Here is a 19,291-nt window from a genome sequence, read left to right as displayed (position 1 = left end):
CACTGAACCGCCAGGGAATTCCCTGAAGTGTTTCAGTTTTTTGTTTTTTTTTTTTTTAATAGTAGCAATCCTTAAAACCTAGTCAAAACTATTGGTAAGAGTTTCTTCAAATTACTTAAATATTAACTGCTATTATGAAAGGCACTTCAAAACTGAGAGGAAATAAACCCGTAATCCTCTGAAGAACTTAAATCTGTGGTCTTGTTATTCAGATTGTCAAGAGAGGATTTTCTTCCCATTAGAATATGAAATAATAACAATAATAATGTAAGCTAAACTATCTTCATATTATCCCAATTTGGAAAACAGAACTTAGAAGTCTTTCAAATTTTTACCTTTCAAATCTCTTTAACATACTTAGAGCTTGATTTGTGTTTTGAATCTTTTCAAATGTAACATCCATGAACTTCTGTAACTCTTTCTGAAACAGAATGAAGTCTGACAATGAACAAGTTAGCATTGCAAAGAAATCCTATTTAGCAACAAGGCAAAAGAGTTCCCCATTCTCTAGAAACACACACCTTATAGGACAAAACACAGCAGCAAATGTAATGCTCATCTAAGCTTAAAGAAAGATAAATGTCCAGAAGCCAGACAAAGAGGGACTTGAGAGCCAGAGCAGTCAGGGGGTTGGTGCCACGGCAGGACCCAGGGATACTGGACCATATATTTCTACGGCAAACATCACATCTTAGGACCATGAAATCTTCCTGAACTGAAGAACTGTACAGTTAGCCTACCTAAACAAACGCCCAGAGGTTATCACTATATAAAAGTATCCAAGTATAAACTATGCAGAACTAGAGCATTCACAATGCTTCCACTCCCTCCTTTTAATTTATACAAAGATACACAAAGAGCCAACAAGCACATGAAAAGATGCTTAATATCATTAGGATCACACTAATTAGCATCACACTAATCATTCTGCTCAATCGCTAAGTCATGTCTGACATTTTGTGATGCTGTGGACTGTAGCCCACCAGGTTCCTCTGACCATCTCTCTAACTTGGGACACAGTAAATCTTTACGGGGCTTCCCTGGTGCCTCAGATGGTAAAGAATTCACCTGTCCTCCTCATAAGTGTATATTATCATATGTGAAACAAATCACCAGTCCAGTTTCGATGCATGATATAGGGTGCTCAGGGCTGGTACACTGGGATGACCCAGAAGGATGGGATGGGGAAGGAGGTGGGAGGGGGGTTCAGGATGGGGAACACATGTACACCCATGGCTGATTCATGTCAATGTATGGCAAAACCAATACAATATTGTAAAGTAATTAGCCTCCAATTAAAATAAATAAATTTATATTAAAAAAATAAGTTCTCTAGGACTTGTTTGGAACATGTCAACTTATCTTGGAATCCTCACTTGCTGGTGCAATATCAGAATATTATACTTTTATAATTAGTCATTTTAGCCACTATTTGCCCTTTTTAAGATATATTCATTACTTTGTTCTAACACATACGTACTTATATTTCAATCATGTTACATGTCAGACATGATCTTTAAGGGCCAATCAACTCTATCTACTTCTGTACCCATAACCTATGGCATAGAAGCCTAATATGCATTTAATGTACAGTCAATGCATGTTTCAGTTCAGTTCAGTTCAGTCGCTCAGTCGTGTCCGACTCTCTGCGACCCCATGGACTACAGCACACCAGGCCTCCCTGTCCATCACCAACTCCCATAGTTTACTCAAACTCATGTCCATTGAGTTGGTGATGCCATCCAACCATCTCATCCTCTGTCTTCCCCTTCTTCTCCTGCCTTCAATCTTTCCCAGCATCAGGGTCTTTTCAAATGAGTCAGCTCTTTGCATCAGGTGGCCAAAGTATTGGAGTTTAGGCTTCAATATCAAGTTATACTCCATTTTTTTAAAGGTTATACTCCATTCATAATTATTGTAAAATATTGGCTATATTCCCCATGTTGTACAATATATCCTTGTAGCTTATTCTATACCTAATAGCTTATATCTCTTAGACCCCTATCCGTATCTTGCCTCCCCTTCCCTCTCCCCACTGGTAATGAGTAGTTTATTCTCTATATCTATGAATCTGCTTCTCTTTTCTTATATCCACTAGTTTATTGTGTTTTCTAGATTCCATATATAAGTGATATCACACAATTGTGTTTCTCTGCCTGACCTATTCCACTTAACAGAATCTGATGGTGGTAGTGGTGGTTTAGTGCCAAAGTTGTGTCTGACCCTTTGTCACCCCTTGGACTGTAGCCCACCAGGCTCCTTTGTCCATGGGGATTCTCCAGGCAAGAATACAGGAGTGGGTAGCCATTCCCTTTTCCAGGGGATCTTCCTGACCCAGAGATCAGGAATGCACTGCAGGCGGACACTTCACCACTGAGCCACCAGGGACTAGTTCTTATCACAGTTCAGTTCAGTTCAGTTGCTCAGTCGTATCCGACTCTTCGTGACCCCATGAACCGCAGCACGCCAGGCCTTCCTGTCCATCACCAACTCCCAGAGTTCACTCAGACTCACGTCCATTGAGTCAGTGATGCCATCCAGCAAATCATACACTAATTCAGCAAACATCCTTTGTCTCCAATTATATAAAGTCCCATCCCCTAGGGACTGGGGACATAGATAGGAATGAGCACAATTCCTGCCCTCAAGGTGTTCACCATCTACCTATATCCAGCATACAAACTACTCCAGTACTGTGTGATCAGAAACTGCTAGGACACACACACAAAGACTCAACAAATCAACACTGACCATGGAGCACACACCCAGGATCTGCCATTGCCATCAATTTCCCACAAGAGATCAAGACCCACAGACCTTACGTCTGAGTCAGCCCCCAAAGAGGTCATTGCTTAAATTATTACAAGCACTCTATCCTTCCATCACCTGAAATTTGTCTTATAAAATAATGGTTGAAAACCTGAATCCTAGAGCCAGGCTGCCTACCAGGCAACATCTCTGTGACTGTGGGAAAGCCACTTAACTTCATTATGCCTCAGTGTGCTCCTTTCCAGAAACAGTGTAATAAGAATACACACCTTAAGTGAGTATTACATGAATTAACACCTATAAAGTGCCTAGAACAGACCTGACATACAGAACTAGCAACTTTTATTATAATGCCTTCTACACTGAACCCATCCTTCCAAAAATAACTCAGAGCTCTTTTTCCCTTGAAGTGTACAAGCATATTTCAAGCCAAAAATTCTGGAAAAGAAGGAACAGAACAGCCACTTTCATTTTATCGTCAGAAAGCATGGGAAAAAGTCTGCACGTTGATTAAGGTGGGCATCCACTAGTGTGTCTCCCAACCTTACCCTCCCTGGCTCTCCTCATCTGGTAATAAATACACCCAGCCATGCCAGGGGGTCCCATGCCCTCTGCATTTACCATACGACCCCACAGTAATGAGGCACAACAATGGAACTCTGACCAACCCAACCCGTCCTTAGACATTGGGAGCTAAGAGTGGGTCCACGGTATATCCTCAGAAGCTGCTGATGGCAGTAACGTGCTCCTGTGGGCTGATCTGCAGTGAGCAGAGAGAGCAGGGAAAGCAGGAGGAAGGACAGGAGAATGAAAAGAATGGGGCTTTAAGACCAAGATGGGTCAAGGTGCTGAGTCAGCCCTAGTACCACCGTTTCAAGGCCAGCTAGTCTCCTGCCTTTGGGATCCGCCGAACATCGCTGACCATTTGCTCAAGCTATTGTTGGTCATAATCACTGCTATAAAGTAACAAACAAATGGAAACTAATTTCTATATTCTAATAACGCTACGTTTCAACAGAGGATAACAGTTAATTTTCTAAGATCTAAAATGAAACACATGCAGAAATTTGTGATTACAGCTCGTTATCCAAAGCTATATTTATGACCCTTTAATCCATGAGAAAGAACCTTCAATTACTCGTCTGAAATCATAAAATGCAGGCCAAGCTCGCTATCGGTCACCTCCATGATGAAGATGCCTCTTCCTTCTGAATGGGTAATGATTAGCAGCATGACACAGAATGGAAAAAGTAAACACAGACTGTCAACAGGAATTTTATTATACAACCTACATGAAGGTCATTAATCTGCTTGCAAAACTCTTCATAATCCTGCTCAAATTCCATTTTCCGCTGGTCTAAGAAATTATACTCCTTTTTCTTTATGGTAGCAACAATGCCCTGAAATAGTAGGAAACAAATAAGACAATATTTCAATGTTCCTGCATTATTTACATAAATATGACCTTTAAATATACAGCCTGTGCAATCATTCCCCAAAATCAACTTAAGGGGAGCCTTATTCCTTTAATTATTCTCATCGCATCATGCATATTATAGTTAGTGTAATGTTGCCTGGTGTTCAGAGAAACCACTTGGAAGCATTTTCAGGAGACTTTATGTATTTTTGAAGAAAAATTTTAAATAAGTAAAAACCACATCTGAAAAGTAGATGTTCTGTCTAAAAATTTCTTACAAATTACATCTGAAATAATAAAAAGGAAGCAAAAAGTAGAATTTTCTAAAATATTTTTCATTAAAAAGTTTGTCTTCTCAGAAAATAGACTTTAACAGAATGCAAACAACTTAGGAAGAGCACAATTATATTATAGTAGCTACAGGTGAAAAGCTATCTTCCAAGCTTCAAATGTCCTAAATAAAGTATCAGACCACAATCTACCATTTAAAGAATCTCTAGAATTAATTGCTTCCTCCTGCCCTGCAAAGCTGCAATCTGTGACTGTAAGAGTACAGATTAGGTAACTCATCTTCTAGAAAATACTATTACCTGAAGTTTTGTTTGCTCTGAATAATGAGCTCTAATGCTCTGTGATCATTCTTAACCAGGTACTAAGCCATTCTCAAACTCGGGTGCTCACACTGTTGACAGAGGCATATAATTTTTATGAAGAACTTTGGACCAGTTCCACAAATGCCTCTTCAAAGCCATTTCCATTTAAACATCAATTCAAATCTCTCAATAGACAAAAGTGCCTAAGTTGCATAAATTCTTGAACCAAGTTTACTACTGTATATATAGTTTATAATTGTATAATCGAGTTTACAATGTACATGTATATTCACATAGTAGTACTGTGTGTAGTACTTAGTCATTCAGTCATGTCTGACTCTTTGCGACCCCATGGACTGTAGCCCACTAGGCTCCTCTGTCCATGGGGATTCTGCCATGCCCTCCTCCAGGGGATCATCCCAACCCAGGGATCAAACCCAGGTCTCCCACATTGTAGGTGGATTCTTTACTGACTGAGCCACCAGGAAAGCCCAAAGATACAGGCTGCAGGTTGGTGATGGTGGTTTAGTCGCTAAGTCATGTCTGATTCTTGTGACCCCATGGCCTGTAGCCTACCAGGCTCCTCTGCCCATGGATTCTCCAGGCAAGAATACTGGAGTGGGTTGCCATTTCCTTCTCCAATATATGTATACAATTGCATGTGTATATATTCATATATAATTGTGTATATAAAATATATGTGTATAATTGCATGTGTGTGTGTATATATATATATATATATATATATATATATATATATATATATATATATACATGGAAATAGCAACCCACTCCAGTATTCTTGCCTGGAGAATTCCTTGGACAGAGGAGCCTGGTGGGCTACAGTTCATAGGATCACAAAGAGCTGGACATGACTAAGCACAGCATTTAATTTTATATATATACACAATTATATATAATACAACTATACATATATATATATAATAATACCCATCATGTTACAGGAAGTGTATAAAAGAAACATGGAAAAGCTATATTCCTACATTTTAAGGTGCTATTTTAAAGGATTTGGGGCCCTTAGAAAATTCTACTCTATAACTGGATTTAATGGTCCACTTAAAAATATTGAGTAAATAAGCTGAGCAACCATGACCTTTAAACCAACTAATCAAACTCAACCTACTAAATCATTTATTTGTCAGATATTTATTGCACACCCATTATATGCCAGTAAATTCTGCAGATACAGGAATGAGTAGAACAAAGAAATACCCCACCCTCAGGAGCTTTGATATCTTCAGTGGGGGAAGGGGAGATCTAGGTTTATCACAAAAAATGAACAGGATAGTTTCAGAGAGTGATAAGTAACATGACATAGAGTGAGGTAAAACAGAGATCGAAGAAAACCTAACTGAGAGGGTATTTAATCAAGATCTGGAGGCCAAGGAGGAAAGACTCATGTGATGATTCGGAGGCAGAACTTCCCAGAAGAAAGACTCTGCAAGGCCAAAGGTGGACTGTGGTGGCCCGTCCTGTGTCCGGAGAACACCAGATGAGGAGATTAGGAGCAGGGGAGGCGGCCAGAGGAGCGGACAGGACCCTGAAGCCGTACAAGGAGCCTCAGTGCCATTTCCACGGCCACCATTTTGAGCTTCTTCCGTTGGTTGTAACATACAAAAATCTCACCTTACACTTTCACAAACCATCTACGTTTCATCTCACTACATTCTGATACATCCACTTGAGATTTTGAAAGCAATTTTTCTTCCCAGTATTTTATCAGATTAGAATAGCCTTTATCTGCATTTGGCTGTACAGTTCAATTTCTCCTTCAAAAATAAACTTTGAAATATGCTCCAAAGTTTATTTTTTCATTAAGAATGAAAACTAATTAGATTCCAAACTGAAATACAAATGGATATAGTCCATCTCTGTCGTGCACAACTGTCAGTTTCAAAGAATAGATTATCCAGCTTGCAGATTACATACAGCTCAGCTAAAATATTTCCTGGTAGATAGAAAAGGTTTTTCTTTGTCTCACTGAATCTGATATACTCAGGAAACAAAAAGATTCCTTATATTGACCTAAACTGTTAGAGGAGAAAAATCAATGAGTGACAGTAAATTATATGATCCTTTTCAAATTCAAGGACAAAAAGAAAAATTAAGGTTAGTGTCACTGTCCCCAAACAAGAAAAAAACTGACTATATTCATTCGTTTTTAACATGAATCCATATAAAATGCTTAACTGCAGATATAATCAGATATCACTCAGAATTCAGTGTCAACTAGAGCCTAACACAGTATATGCTTGATTAAATATTTCTTATATGAATAAATGAAATAATAAGTTATATTTAAACATTTTTCTTGTGCTACTAATGAAAATGCTCTTACTAATTAATGATGATTAATTTTAGACTATTGGAAAGTCATTCTTATAATCACACACCTGAAAAGAATATATTAGCACCATTGCACAATTCTCAAATAAATTTAACTGCTTTATTGTTTAAGGGCCATAAGCTTATCTTTTGCATTAGAGACTGATAATTTGAAGCATTCTAAATAGTCATTTGCATAAAAACATAAAAATTTTATTCATGGATAAGTGTAGCAAATTGAGTTTTGAAGTATAGTACCTGGTATTTAGTGATCATGTTTTCCAGCCCTTCAATTTTAGAATCTTGCAGGACTGAGTATGTCTTGAAGGTTGTAAAGATATCCATTATCTTGGCAAGACGTCTGTGGAAAGTTTCAAATTTCCCAAAAATATACATCTCACTGAATTCAAATTGTTTTTCACTTGGATCTTGTTTAAGCTTTTGCTTTGTCTTGTGAAAGCAGTGCTGGTATTCCTTAAAATTAAAAACCAAAATACAAAAAAGGGAACACAACAAAGACATCAGCCTTATTCTCTTAAGTGAAGGTGATAGCAAATTTAGGGTAGAATTACGAAATCTTTCCATCTCATACCTCTATAGCAACTCACTCATCAACCTGGGATGTCATCTTTTCCTGACCCTAACCTAGCAAACTCCTAATTTTTTTTCTTTTCTTTTTTTTTTTTTTTTTTTTTTACCATGAGGCATGCAGAACTTCTCTGACCAGGGATTGAACCTGTGCCCCCTGCACTGCAAGCCTGGAGTCTTAACCACTGGACCACAGGGAAGTCCAAACTCCTAACTGTTCATAATACAACTCCAAGATGCAGCCTTTCCACCTGCGTCTCACTGTGTTAGGAGAAGCCTAGCTCTTCATCTAGCTCCTTGTCTGTCTATAAGAAGCTTAAGGAAAACAACTTCATCTTTGTATCTCTAGTACTTAGTGTGGTGTTGGGACATAGAAGGTCCCCTAAAGGGTAAAGTAAGTGAATAAATTTGGGGGGCTGATTTACTAACATTCAACTTTTCTTAACAGTGAAAGATTACCATTCTTTTTAGCAACCACTGATATGATAACTGGGCTTCCCAGATGGCGCTGGTGGTAAAGAACCTGCCTGCCAGTGCAAGAGACATGAGAGACTCGTGTTCGATCCCTGGGTCAGGAAGATCCCCTGCAGGAGGTCGTGGCAACCCACTCTAGTATTTTTGCCTGGAGAATCCCATGGACACTGGAACCTGGTGGGCTACAGTCCATAGGGACGCAAAGTTGGACACAACTGAAGTGACTTCATATGCAACCACACGATATGATAACTGATAAAGTATTTAATTGGCAGTGGTCCAGTGGTTAAGAATCTGTTTGGCATTGCAGGACACAGGTTCAATCCCTGGTAGGGGAACTAGCATCTCACATGTCTTGGAGCCTGCATGTCAGAATTAGAGAGTCTGTGTACAGCAAGGAAAGATCCCACACGATCTGCTGAAGATACCGCATGCTACAACTAAGACCTGATACAGCCAGATAAATAAATAAATACTTTTTTAAAAGATATATTGGCAAAAACAATGTAAAAATAATTTTAAAATTCTAAATATATTACTAAGTTGACTGTTACCTGCTTAAGTCTAATTGCAGATAGTATTTTTTCCACAACAACATCCTGGGGCTGGCTCCAGATCGAAGCAGTTCCATTGTTGGTAATATAGGCTTTACATGCAGATATCATCTGATTGGTCACCTGGAATTTTTCAATGAAATGATGTCAAGTACAGTAAGCAGCCATCAAGCATAAACTGGGCTAGAGGGTCCTCAGCTCTTCTAACCTCTCTGAGTATGACATCTGTGAATAACTCTTTGGGTTTATGTTTTTCCTTCACAACTGTGATCAAGCACTAATTCTCTTTTTTCCCAGCTTCACTGAGGTATAATTGACAAATAAAAATTGTATTACGCTTAAGGTGTACAAGTGATGCTTGGTGTACATATTCATAACAGAATGATTAGCACAATCAAGTATTAACACATCCAACACCTCACATAATTACTGTTTGTGTGCATGTGTGTTGAGAAAACTTAACATCTGCTCTTTAGCAATTTTCAACTATACAACACAATACTAAACATAGTCACCAAGCTGTACATTGGGGCTTCCCTGATAGCTCAGTTGGTAAAGAATCTACCTGAAATGCAGGAGACCCAGTTTGATTCCTGGGCCAGGAAGATCCCCTGGAGAAGGCATAGGCTACCCATTCCAGTATTCTTGGGCTTCCCTTGTGGCTCAGCTGGTAAAGAATCTGCCCACAATGTGGGAGACCTGGGTTCAGTCCCTGGGTTGGGAAGATCCCATGGAGAAGGGAACAGCTGCCCACTCCAGTATTCTGGCCTGGAGAATTCCATGGGCTGTATATAGTCCATGGGGTCACAAAAAGTCAGACTCAACTGAGAGACTTTTACTTTTACTTTCAAGCTGTACATTAGACCCCAGAACCTGGTCATCTTACAACTCTAAGCTTGCAGCCTTTGACCAACATCTTCCCATTTTCCACACTCTCCCAGGCCCTGGCAACCACCATTCTACCTCTGCTTCTAGTCAACCTTCTTAAATTCTACACATCTATTATCAAAAGAAAAAGAAAGTGAAAATGAAGTCGCTCAGTCATGTCCAACTCTTTGTGACCCCATGACTGTAGCCCACCAGGCTCCTCCATCCATGGAATTTTCCAGGCAAGAGTACTGGAGTGGGTTGCCATTTCCATCTCCAGAGGATCTTCCCACCGAGGAATCGAACCCGGGTCTTTCGCATTTCAAGCAGATGCTCTTACCATCTGAGCCACGAGGGAAGCTCCTATTATCAAAATGATTTGTATAATATCATACATGAAATGAATCGCCAGTCCAGGTTCGATGCATGATACTGGATGCTTGGGGCTGGTGCACTGAGACGACCCAGAGGGATGGTACGGGGAGGGAGGGGGGTTCAGGTTGGGGAACACGTGTATACCTGTGGTGGATTCATGTTGACGTATGGCAAAACCAATACAATATTGTAAAGTAATTAAAAAAAAAAAGATTTGTAAAATCACAGAGTTGGAGACACTACAGAAAATCAACAATTCAGACCCTCACATTAATGCAGGATGAATGTCTTAGCCAACCACTTCCCTACCTAAAAGCTATCAAGAGCTTTCCTAAGTCTCCTTCTTTAGCAGCCTTCTCTAAAAATCTAACTCACAGTTTCCAAGTGCCATGAAAAGAACTGTCCACCCTGATCATTTCATGACACCATGATCTGTAGCAGAAACGTCAAGTGCAGAAGACAATAGAAAAAAGTGTAAATACAATGTATGTAAAGCTAATGCTTTATCCCTTTAAACTTAAAAAAAAAAAACTTCAGAATTCTACTAGTGATTTTTTAATTAATTAAAAGGAAAATGGGATGACTGTACTGTATGCATGCCTGGGATTGCAGTGCAAAGGTTAGGTGGAACAAAACTGGCCATGTGTTGATAGTGGATAATCTGGGTGATACGTACAAGGGGATCCAGTATATAATTATATTTCCTTTTGTACCTGCTGCAAATTTTTCATAACGAAAGATTTTTGAAAATGAGAGAATTAGGTTCACAATTAGGTTTCACAATTAGGTTCTAAAACAAGCCTTGAAAATAAAGTGCATGAAACCTGGACATGCATCGTAACACAAATTGACTTTTGAGTCTTGTACTCGGGGAAAACCCCTCCTGACTCCAACATAACATTAAAGTCTGAGGAGGATGGAAAAGGGTCTTGTGGGTTCCCCTCCTTTCTACCCAAATATGAGAGCAGATGAGATGGTTAGATGGCATCACCGACTCAATGGACATGAGTTTGAGTAAACTCCAGGAGTTGGTGATGGACAGCAAAGCCTGGTGTGCTGCAGTCCATGGGGTCACACAGTTGGACATGACTGAGTGACTGGACTGAACTGAACTGAACTGAACACAGTCCTGAGGAGTGGGAAATGCCCCTATTTTAATGCATTTAAAATTTTTCACCTTGGTGATGAAAAAGTCATTTCCTTCTTAGAGAGGAAATGGGAAAAGCAACAATGTTCACCATAAACACTTATGAGTTAGGACATAAGGTTTAAACATCATTATGGTTTCTGGCAGAATCATTATAATTGCTTTATGGATTACTGGAACGTTGCAGTGGCTTTTATTGCCATGATTACTGTTCTAATAACACCAAGTAAACAACTGTGGCATGAAATAAATTTGGAACAGAAGAACATAAAATATGAAACTGAAGATAGCCAGTTAAATATAGCTTTTCTTAATTAAAATTCACCCAATAGGAAGAAATCATGTGTTAAATAACATAGGGAAAGAAATTTGAAAAAGAATCTTTTTCCATTTTTATTACATAAATAATATAACATCTTTTATAATTATTACTTTGGGAAATAATGCTTTATGATTTGCTAAAATCAGCTTCCTATGTATGCTTAATTCTATTTCTATCAAGAGATTAAGTCTTTTTGGTAAATTGTAGGATACAGAGACATTGGATTGTGCCAGTGTGGTAATTTCTAATTATTAAAAAAAAAACAAAATTAGCCATTGACAAGGAAATCTAAGTGACCACGGACTCTACACTAGGCTCTCACCTTTACAAACAGAGACGTGATCTTCTCAGAGGTGTTATAGTAATGAGAGATACCGTAGATCATTTTAATTGCATTTACAAGAGTAGGAATAGCATCAACCATGGATATCTGGAAGACAGCACACAGCTTTTCAGGGCGACATGTCAAAGTCAGCAAAATTCTAACAGGCTAATCACTCTGTCCTCATTAGAATAAAATTTAGGTAAAAGACTTTTATTTAAATTTTAAAATATTATCTAACATGCTATGTAAATATAACACATTGAGGGGTAATTTCATCTTGAGTATTTAGTCATATGCAGTTAATCAAATTTTGTCTCAATGCAAGAAACACTAACGTTATGTTAAGGACAAGGAGATTGTGTTAGCAGCTAATTTTGTAATAAATAAAACCAGGAACAAATGAAAGTTAAAAGATTTTTTTAAAACAATCAGCCAATAATTCTTCCCACAGTTGTTTTGAGTATAGTCTTGGATGTCAATTGCTATATTTAATGGGAAAAATGGAATATACAATAAATGTTTTTAAAATATAATGTATATCTTAGAAAACATAGGAAAATATATATATATATTTATGTAGAAAGAGATATGTAGAAATAGACATGTATATATATGCATATATATGTTTTAGTTCAGTTCAGTCACTCATTGTGTCCGACTCTTTGCGGCCCCATGAATCGCAGCACACCAGGCCTCCCGGCCCATCACCAGCTCCCGGAGTCCATCCAAACCCATGTCTATCAAGTCGGTGATGCCATCCAACCATCTCATCCTCTTTCATCCCCTTCTCCTCCTGCCCTCAATCCCTCTCAGCATCAGGGTCTTTTCAAATGAGTCAGCTCTTCACATCAGGTGGCCAAAGTATTGGAGTTTCAGCTTCAGCATCTGTGTATACATGCATGCATATACATGCACATATAATTTTCTTGAGAATAAAAAGAGGTTTTCTAAGACTTTTCCAACAAACTGCAATATTCATGAACCAAAATTCCACACTCATCTCAGCTAGTGTAAAAGGGTCACGAGCAGAAGACTAAGAGATGGGAATCTCGACTCACAGGGTCACTGCTGTACAAGGGGTCACAGCACTTCTCCAGTGTATACAGATACTTAACATTGTCCTTCGCTTCATTAGCTGCATCTGTGATCCGAATATCCGTCTCCCGCCATGTCTACACACAATACAGGAAGGAAATTTTAATGCAATTATTAATAGAAAAATTCCAGCTAACAGCTGCATCAAAGTCATCACAAGCCCAGGGGTCCAACTTTCAGTCTCCCCTGTGCCTCTTACATAGAACTCAATCCAGAGGGGTGAGGGGCACTGCCACGCTGAAGAGCAATTAAAAGTTTTTGACTAAATGTTTAAAGGTATCTCTTCTAAGCCTTCTCTCATGAAATCTATTCAATAACCAGGACAGAGCATCGGGGCAGGGGTGGGGGGTGGGGGCCAGCACTTTCATTTACACCTACATGTCTTCTCCTCCACAGCCTGCTGAATCCATTTTGCACCTCACTCTGACACTCCAGTGTTCTTGCCTGGAGAATCCCAGGGACGGGGGAGCCTGGTGGGCTGCCGTCTATGGGGTCACACAGAGTCGGACACGACTGAAGCAACTTAGCAGCAGCAGCAGCTGATATTCCCTATGACCAAGAACTGAAGGAAGCCTCCAGCCAACAGACAGCAAGGAACTGAATCCCACATGGGCAACCTGGAGGAAGAACCTCCCCCAGTCAGGCCTCCAGATGAGCCAACATCCCAACAACCTTAAGAGATCTCCAGTCAGATGATCCCAGCTAAGCTACACTGAGGGCTTCCCAGGCAGCTCAGCGGTAAAGACTCCACTTGCCAGTGCAGGAGATGCAGGTTCAACCCCTGGGTCAGGAAGACTCCCTGGAGAAGAAATGGCAATTTGCTCCAGTATTTTTGCCTGGGAAATTCCATGGACAGAGGAGCCTGGTGGGCAACAGTCCATGGGGTCGCACAAGAATCGGACACAATTCAGTGACTACATAACAACAAGCAGCCACACCCAAACCCCTGACCCACAGACTATGTGGTGATATTTATTGTTTCAGGTGGTGAAATTTTGGGGTAATTTGCTACACAGGAATATAAAACAAATACACCAGTTCTAAAAAAACAATTAGAAAAGTTTAAGCCTTCATTATTACTATTCCTCATTGGCCTGAATTCATAATCTATAATCATGTTATTATGTTACATATTAATGACTTGCAATGCCCTCTAGTAATACAGATACATATGTGTGTGTGAGTATGTGTTAATCACTAAGTTGTGTCCAACTCTTTGCAACCCCCATGGACTGTAGACCGCCAGGCTCCTCTGTCTGTGGGATTCTTCAGGCAAGAATACTGGAGTGGGTAGCCATTCCCTTCTCCAGGGGGATCTTCCCCACCCAGAGATCAAACTCGGGTCTCTTGCACTGCAGATGGAATCTTTACCATCTGAGCCACCAGGGACTCCCATACATATGGGTACACCAGCCAATAAATACCTTTCATTCAAAGGCTATTTCTACAGTTTATCAAATTACAAAAGGGCAGTATCCTTTAATCTTAAAGTTACTTTTTCATTAAGGTAGAATAACATTTTTCAGTTCCTAATTACTCTATGACATATGCATAAAGAACTTCCATTCCCACTTCATAAAGCAAAAAGCAACCTTCAGAAGTTTTGACTTGGCAGCAGCAAGCACTGCCAATACAGCCTTCACATCTGGGCTCTTCAATTGATCCAAAAGGTAGTTAAATTTAGACAGTCTTTTTTTCCAGTACTCCAACTCTGCTCGAGGCCCAAGGTCATCTGCCTCCTTCCGCAGCTGGTTGTTTTCAGCAAGGACCTGTGAATGCACAGGAGAACCATGAGCCAAAGAGTCGGCTGGAGAGTTAAAAGTTACACATAAGCAAAATATAAGGAAAGAAGTAAATTCTGCTGTCTGAGTCATGATATATTTTTATTCATTTGCATGCTTTGAATGACAGCCTTTTACTAAACTGAGATGTATCCACTTATTAAATTTCAAGAAAAATTTAGTTGACTCATTCTAAGTGAAAACTACTTATTTGAGGAGCTTTCATGAACATTTGGAGGACCTGATCTCAGAAACTTTCTTTGGCTTATTCACTTAGAACCTCAGAGAAATACAACCTTGCAAAGTCGTCATGCCTTCAGTTGGTTAATTTCCATTATTGATGTAACATCAATAATTGGATGTAACACCTAGCTTTCACTTTTCGGAATTTTTTTTTTAACAATTAAGTCCCAAGTTTTGTTTTGGAAGGCACACTGAATTAGAAAATTCCTGTACTCCTATAGGCATTCTCTCCAAAGTAACTACATCTTGAGGAAAAACCTGGCCAACTCCAGTCTTTTAGGTAGACAAGTATATAAAGTCATTTACTGTCATCTCCTAGAATTCTTACTATCTCTTCTTAACTAATGACGATAAATTAACATTGCAATGAACCGTTTTTAGGGACCTGCAGTCAAATACTTAGGCAGATGGAACAGGGATGTGAGATAACCTTCTTCCACTGGCTGGCTCTGTCACATGGCATGTGAACTAGTCAATGTTCAGAGAGCTGAACATTTCTGATGTTTGGTTTCTGAAAATTACCTGTTCTGTTTGCTTGATCCATACTTTCATACAACCTTCTATTTTTTCCATAGTCTCGGGGTTATTAGCTAGAGTCAAGAAGTCTATGGGTTCCTTCAAGGTTTTCTGTTCAAATATGTCACACTTTTGAAGGTTCACCTAATTACAATGAAAATTCAAGAATAAGATGATGTTACTGTACACACTATACACACACACACTTCAGGTTGATCCAGAAGGATCTTAAGGAGATTCTCTCTAACTACCCTGCTCCTTGGGAAACACTCATGAAATCAGTGTAGGAATCCTCCTTAGCCATTGAGCACACCAGTGAAGCTGATTGGTCTGAATTAAAATTTGGGGTTAAAAAAAAGAGTGAAAAATAAAAATAAAAATAAAGAGTGAACTACAGACAGACAGACAGACAGACAGAAAGACAATATCACAGAACTCAGGAATTGATAGGGCTTCTCTGGTGGCTCAGAGGTTAAAGCATCTCCCTGCAATGTGGGAGACCTGGGTTCGATCCCTGGGTTAGGAAGATCCCCTGGAGAAGGAAATGGCAACTCACTCCAGTATTCTTGCCTGGAGAATCCCATGGAGGGAGGAGTCTGGTAGGCTACAGTCCATCGGGTCGCAAAGAGTCGGACACAAGCTATTTCACTTTCACTTTGGAAATTAAAGATTCAACCCATGAAACCAAAGAAAATGAGGACCTTCAAAGAAATGACTGAGGTGGGGGGGGGGTAATCTCTAATCTATCACATTCTTTTTTGAAACTAACCAGAGAAAAAGACCCTCATGTCCCTGTTCAAAAAAAGAAAAAACCTCATAGTTACTGAGTTCAATGGCAAATACACAGATTCATTTGGGGAGGGAGGGGTAGAGAGGGGTAGGAAAGAAGGTGTGTTCGATTTTGACTTGACAGAGAAACCAAACGGGTCTTCCTGGTGGTCCAGTGGTTAAGCATCCATACTTCCACTACAGGGAACCTGGGCTCAGCCCCTGGTCAGGGACCTACCACACACAGGGCACAGCCAACAAAAATAAGAAAAAAAAACTAGGATTTTTTACTTCCCTCATAGAAAGAATTCACCTGCAATGCAGGAGATCCTGGTTGGATTTCTAGGTTGGAAAGATCCACTAGAGAAGGGATAGCCTACCCACTCCAGTGTTCTTGCACTTCCCTGGTGGCTCAGCTGATAAAGAATCCATCTGCAATGCAGGAGACCTGGGTTCAACCCCTAAGTTGGGAACAGCCCCTCAAGAAGGGAAAAGCTACCCACTCCAGTATTCTGGATTGGAGAATTCCATGGACTGTCTAGTCCATGGGGTCACAAAGAGTTGGACACAACTGAGCGACTTTCACTTTCATTTTCAAACCAAAAGCCTGGAGAAGGCAAAGGCAACCCATTCCAATATTCTTCCCTGGAGAATCTCAAGGACAGAGGAGCCTGGTGGGCTATGGTTCAGAGGGTCACAAAGAGTCGGACATGACTGAAGCAACTTAGCATGCACACACGCGATCCAGAAGTACCTCAGTATTTAATAAGGACATTTTCCTCCCGGGAAAGATGCAGCTAGCCCTGTGAGCCTCTAAATTCAGATTTCAGCACCCCCCCCCACAACACTGCACCTTCCACCTGCCTCCTAGACCTGGTCTTGGTTTTATGGGGGAGGCTTCTGCGTTTCATGAAGTGGCATCGCCTCCCTCCTGTGTGAGATCCAGCCACTTTTTTTAATACCTCTACCACAATATGAAGTGGAAACCTGTGAAAGCAGTACTCTTTTCAGGAGAATAACTATTCAATTTGGTTCAACTTGCATTTAGGTGGCCTGCATCATAGTCAACTACAAATATAACTCAAATGTTCGCTGGAACCGTTTCCCCCGTGTGGATATCATTTACTCAATTCTCCTATCCCACATCATTTAGAAAGCCTACTGTCTGCCTCTCTGCCAACATCCCAATAGGCCCCAAAGGGTCTAAGTATTCCCTGGAGAGCAGTGAGCATTATCTTGTCATTGGTCTCACAGGATCTATTTCTGTATCTCCCACTCATGCCTGATCTGGGCTGTCATCTGCCATGGGTTTGCATTCACCATGCAAAAGCATCTATCCCACCTTCTACCCCAAGGAATCACTAACACAGGCTCACTGTAGGTGGCACAAATTTTATTGATGCCAAATCCCACAAATGCCAAACTTATTCTTTGTGTGTGTGTGCGTGTGTGCGTGTGTGTGTGTGTGTGTGTGTGGTTGTGCTAGGTCTTCATTGTGACACTCAGGCTTCTGTAGTTGCAGCAAATATGCTTAGTTGTAGTATATGGGATCTTAGTCCCCTGACAGTGGGTCTTCACTGATGGCACAGACAACAAAGGATCTGCCTGCAATGAAGGAGACCTGGGTTAAACATCTGGGTCAGGAAGATCCTCTGGAGAAAGAAATGGCTACCCACTCCAGTATTCTTCCTTCTTCTTCTGTCTTTAAAAATCAAGTAGTTTCTGCTTCCCTGATGGCTCAGACAGGAAAGAATCCATCTGCCAACGCTAGAGACCCAGGTTTGATCCCTAGGTAGGGAAGATCCCTGGAGAAGGAAATGGCAACCCACTCCAGTATTCTTGCCTGGAGAATTCCATGGACAGAGGAGCCTGGTGGGCTACAGTCCATGGGTTGCAAAGAGTCAGACATGACTGACCAAGTAACACTTTCACTTTCAGTTCCCTGATAAGGGATTGAACCGGGGGCCCCTGCATTTGGCACATGGAGTCTTATCCACTGGACCACCAGGAAAGTCCCTGCCAAACTTATTCTTAACGGCTCTTTAGATCACTGGCTGGACCACAGGACCCAACCCACTGTCTTCAGATATATCCATTCTTCTCTCCTCCTGCCTCTTCAAAATTTCCTCCCATTCCTACCATCATCACCCCCAACCTCCCCCACCACCACCACCCCCGAAACACACACCACACTCTGGCTCCAAATTTCTCCTTTTAAGTTGCAGAGCAACTTCATACTCTTCTTTCAATCCAACATCTGACATGACAGAGTAAAACTCTCCACCATGGCCAGTATTTCTAAGGAACCCACAAAGCACTCATTGCTCCAAATGACAGGAATTTAAATCTAATCACCACCACATCTTCAAGGGACAATAAAGCACGCACAGTATATTTTCAAGATTTGCCAAGTAGTGGAATCAAGATCCTCTAAGAGAAGTATAACACACCTAGGTGTTGATTTGTTCACCATCAGATACTTTTTGAAGAAATAACATAGTTGTTCTTACCTTCTCCTTCAGACTCTCCTGTGCGCTGGCCAGGATGCTCACGAAGCCTTCCAGGGAGCCCAGGAACTCCTGCTGAAGGCTGGAGGCTTCCGGAAGGCCCTCGAGCTCTCTCCAGCCATGGCTCGTGGCTTTGAGAGCAGGAATGAAGATGTCAGACAGCAAACGTCTCATGCTGTTGAGCAGACCCCCGTCTGCAGTGTCAAGCATATTGAAGCACACCTCCTGCAAAACAATGGGGAAAAACCTTTATCGTAAAAAGGATCTTCAAGTGCACTAGCTACTGTCATTCGTAAATGAAGACCTGCCAAACGAGTAAAGCAGGGACTTCCCTGGTAGTCCAGTGGCTAAGACTCCACCCTCCCAACACAGGGGGCCGAAGTTTGATCCCTGGTCTGGAAACTAGACCCTACATGCCACAGCTAAGACCCAGAGCAGCCAAATAAATAAATGAGCTGTGCTGTGCTTAGTCGCTCAGTCGTGTCCGACTCTGCAACCTCAGGACTGTAGCCCACCAGGCTCCTCTGTTCATGGGATTTCCCAGGCAAGAATACTAGAGTGGGTTGCCATTTCCTCCCCCAGGGGATCTTCCTGACCCAGGGAT

The 19,291-nt window shown here is 40.7% G+C and overlaps 1 protein-coding gene across 1 annotated transcript in view; it reads right to left on the bottom strand.

Moving 5' to 3' along the window:
- DNAH5 (dynein axonemal heavy chain 5) overlaps window positions 1-19,291 on the bottom strand; it is a 320,870-nt gene that overhangs the window by 230,632 nt on the left and 70,947 nt on the right. Inside the window, exons 5-13 of the mRNA XM_069556071.1 lie at window positions 18,691-18,912; window positions 15,419-15,556; window positions 14,465-14,641; window positions 12,836-12,949; window positions 11,775-11,882; window positions 8,742-8,864; window positions 7,384-7,599; window positions 4,062-4,169; window positions 336-421 (exon numbers count right to left, since the gene is read on the bottom strand). Of these exons, the coding sequence (XP_069412172.1) occupies window positions 336-421; window positions 4,062-4,169; window positions 7,384-7,599; window positions 8,742-8,864; window positions 11,775-11,882; window positions 12,836-12,949; window positions 14,465-14,641; window positions 15,419-15,556; window positions 18,691-18,912 (1,292 nt within the window). The remainder of the gene's footprint in view (window positions 1-335; window positions 422-4,061; window positions 4,170-7,383; window positions 7,600-8,741; window positions 8,865-11,774; window positions 11,883-12,835; window positions 12,950-14,464; window positions 14,642-15,418; window positions 15,557-18,690; window positions 18,913-19,291) is intronic.

Source organism: Ovis canadensis, chromosome 16, assembly GCF_042477335.2.
Source record: "Ovis canadensis isolate MfBH-ARS-UI-01 breed Bighorn chromosome 16, ARS-UI_OviCan_v2, whole genome shotgun sequence".
Lineage (NCBI taxonomy): Eukaryota > Metazoa > Chordata > Mammalia > Artiodactyla > Bovidae > Ovis > Ovis canadensis.
This window is presented reverse-complemented; position numbering and strand designations above follow the sequence as displayed.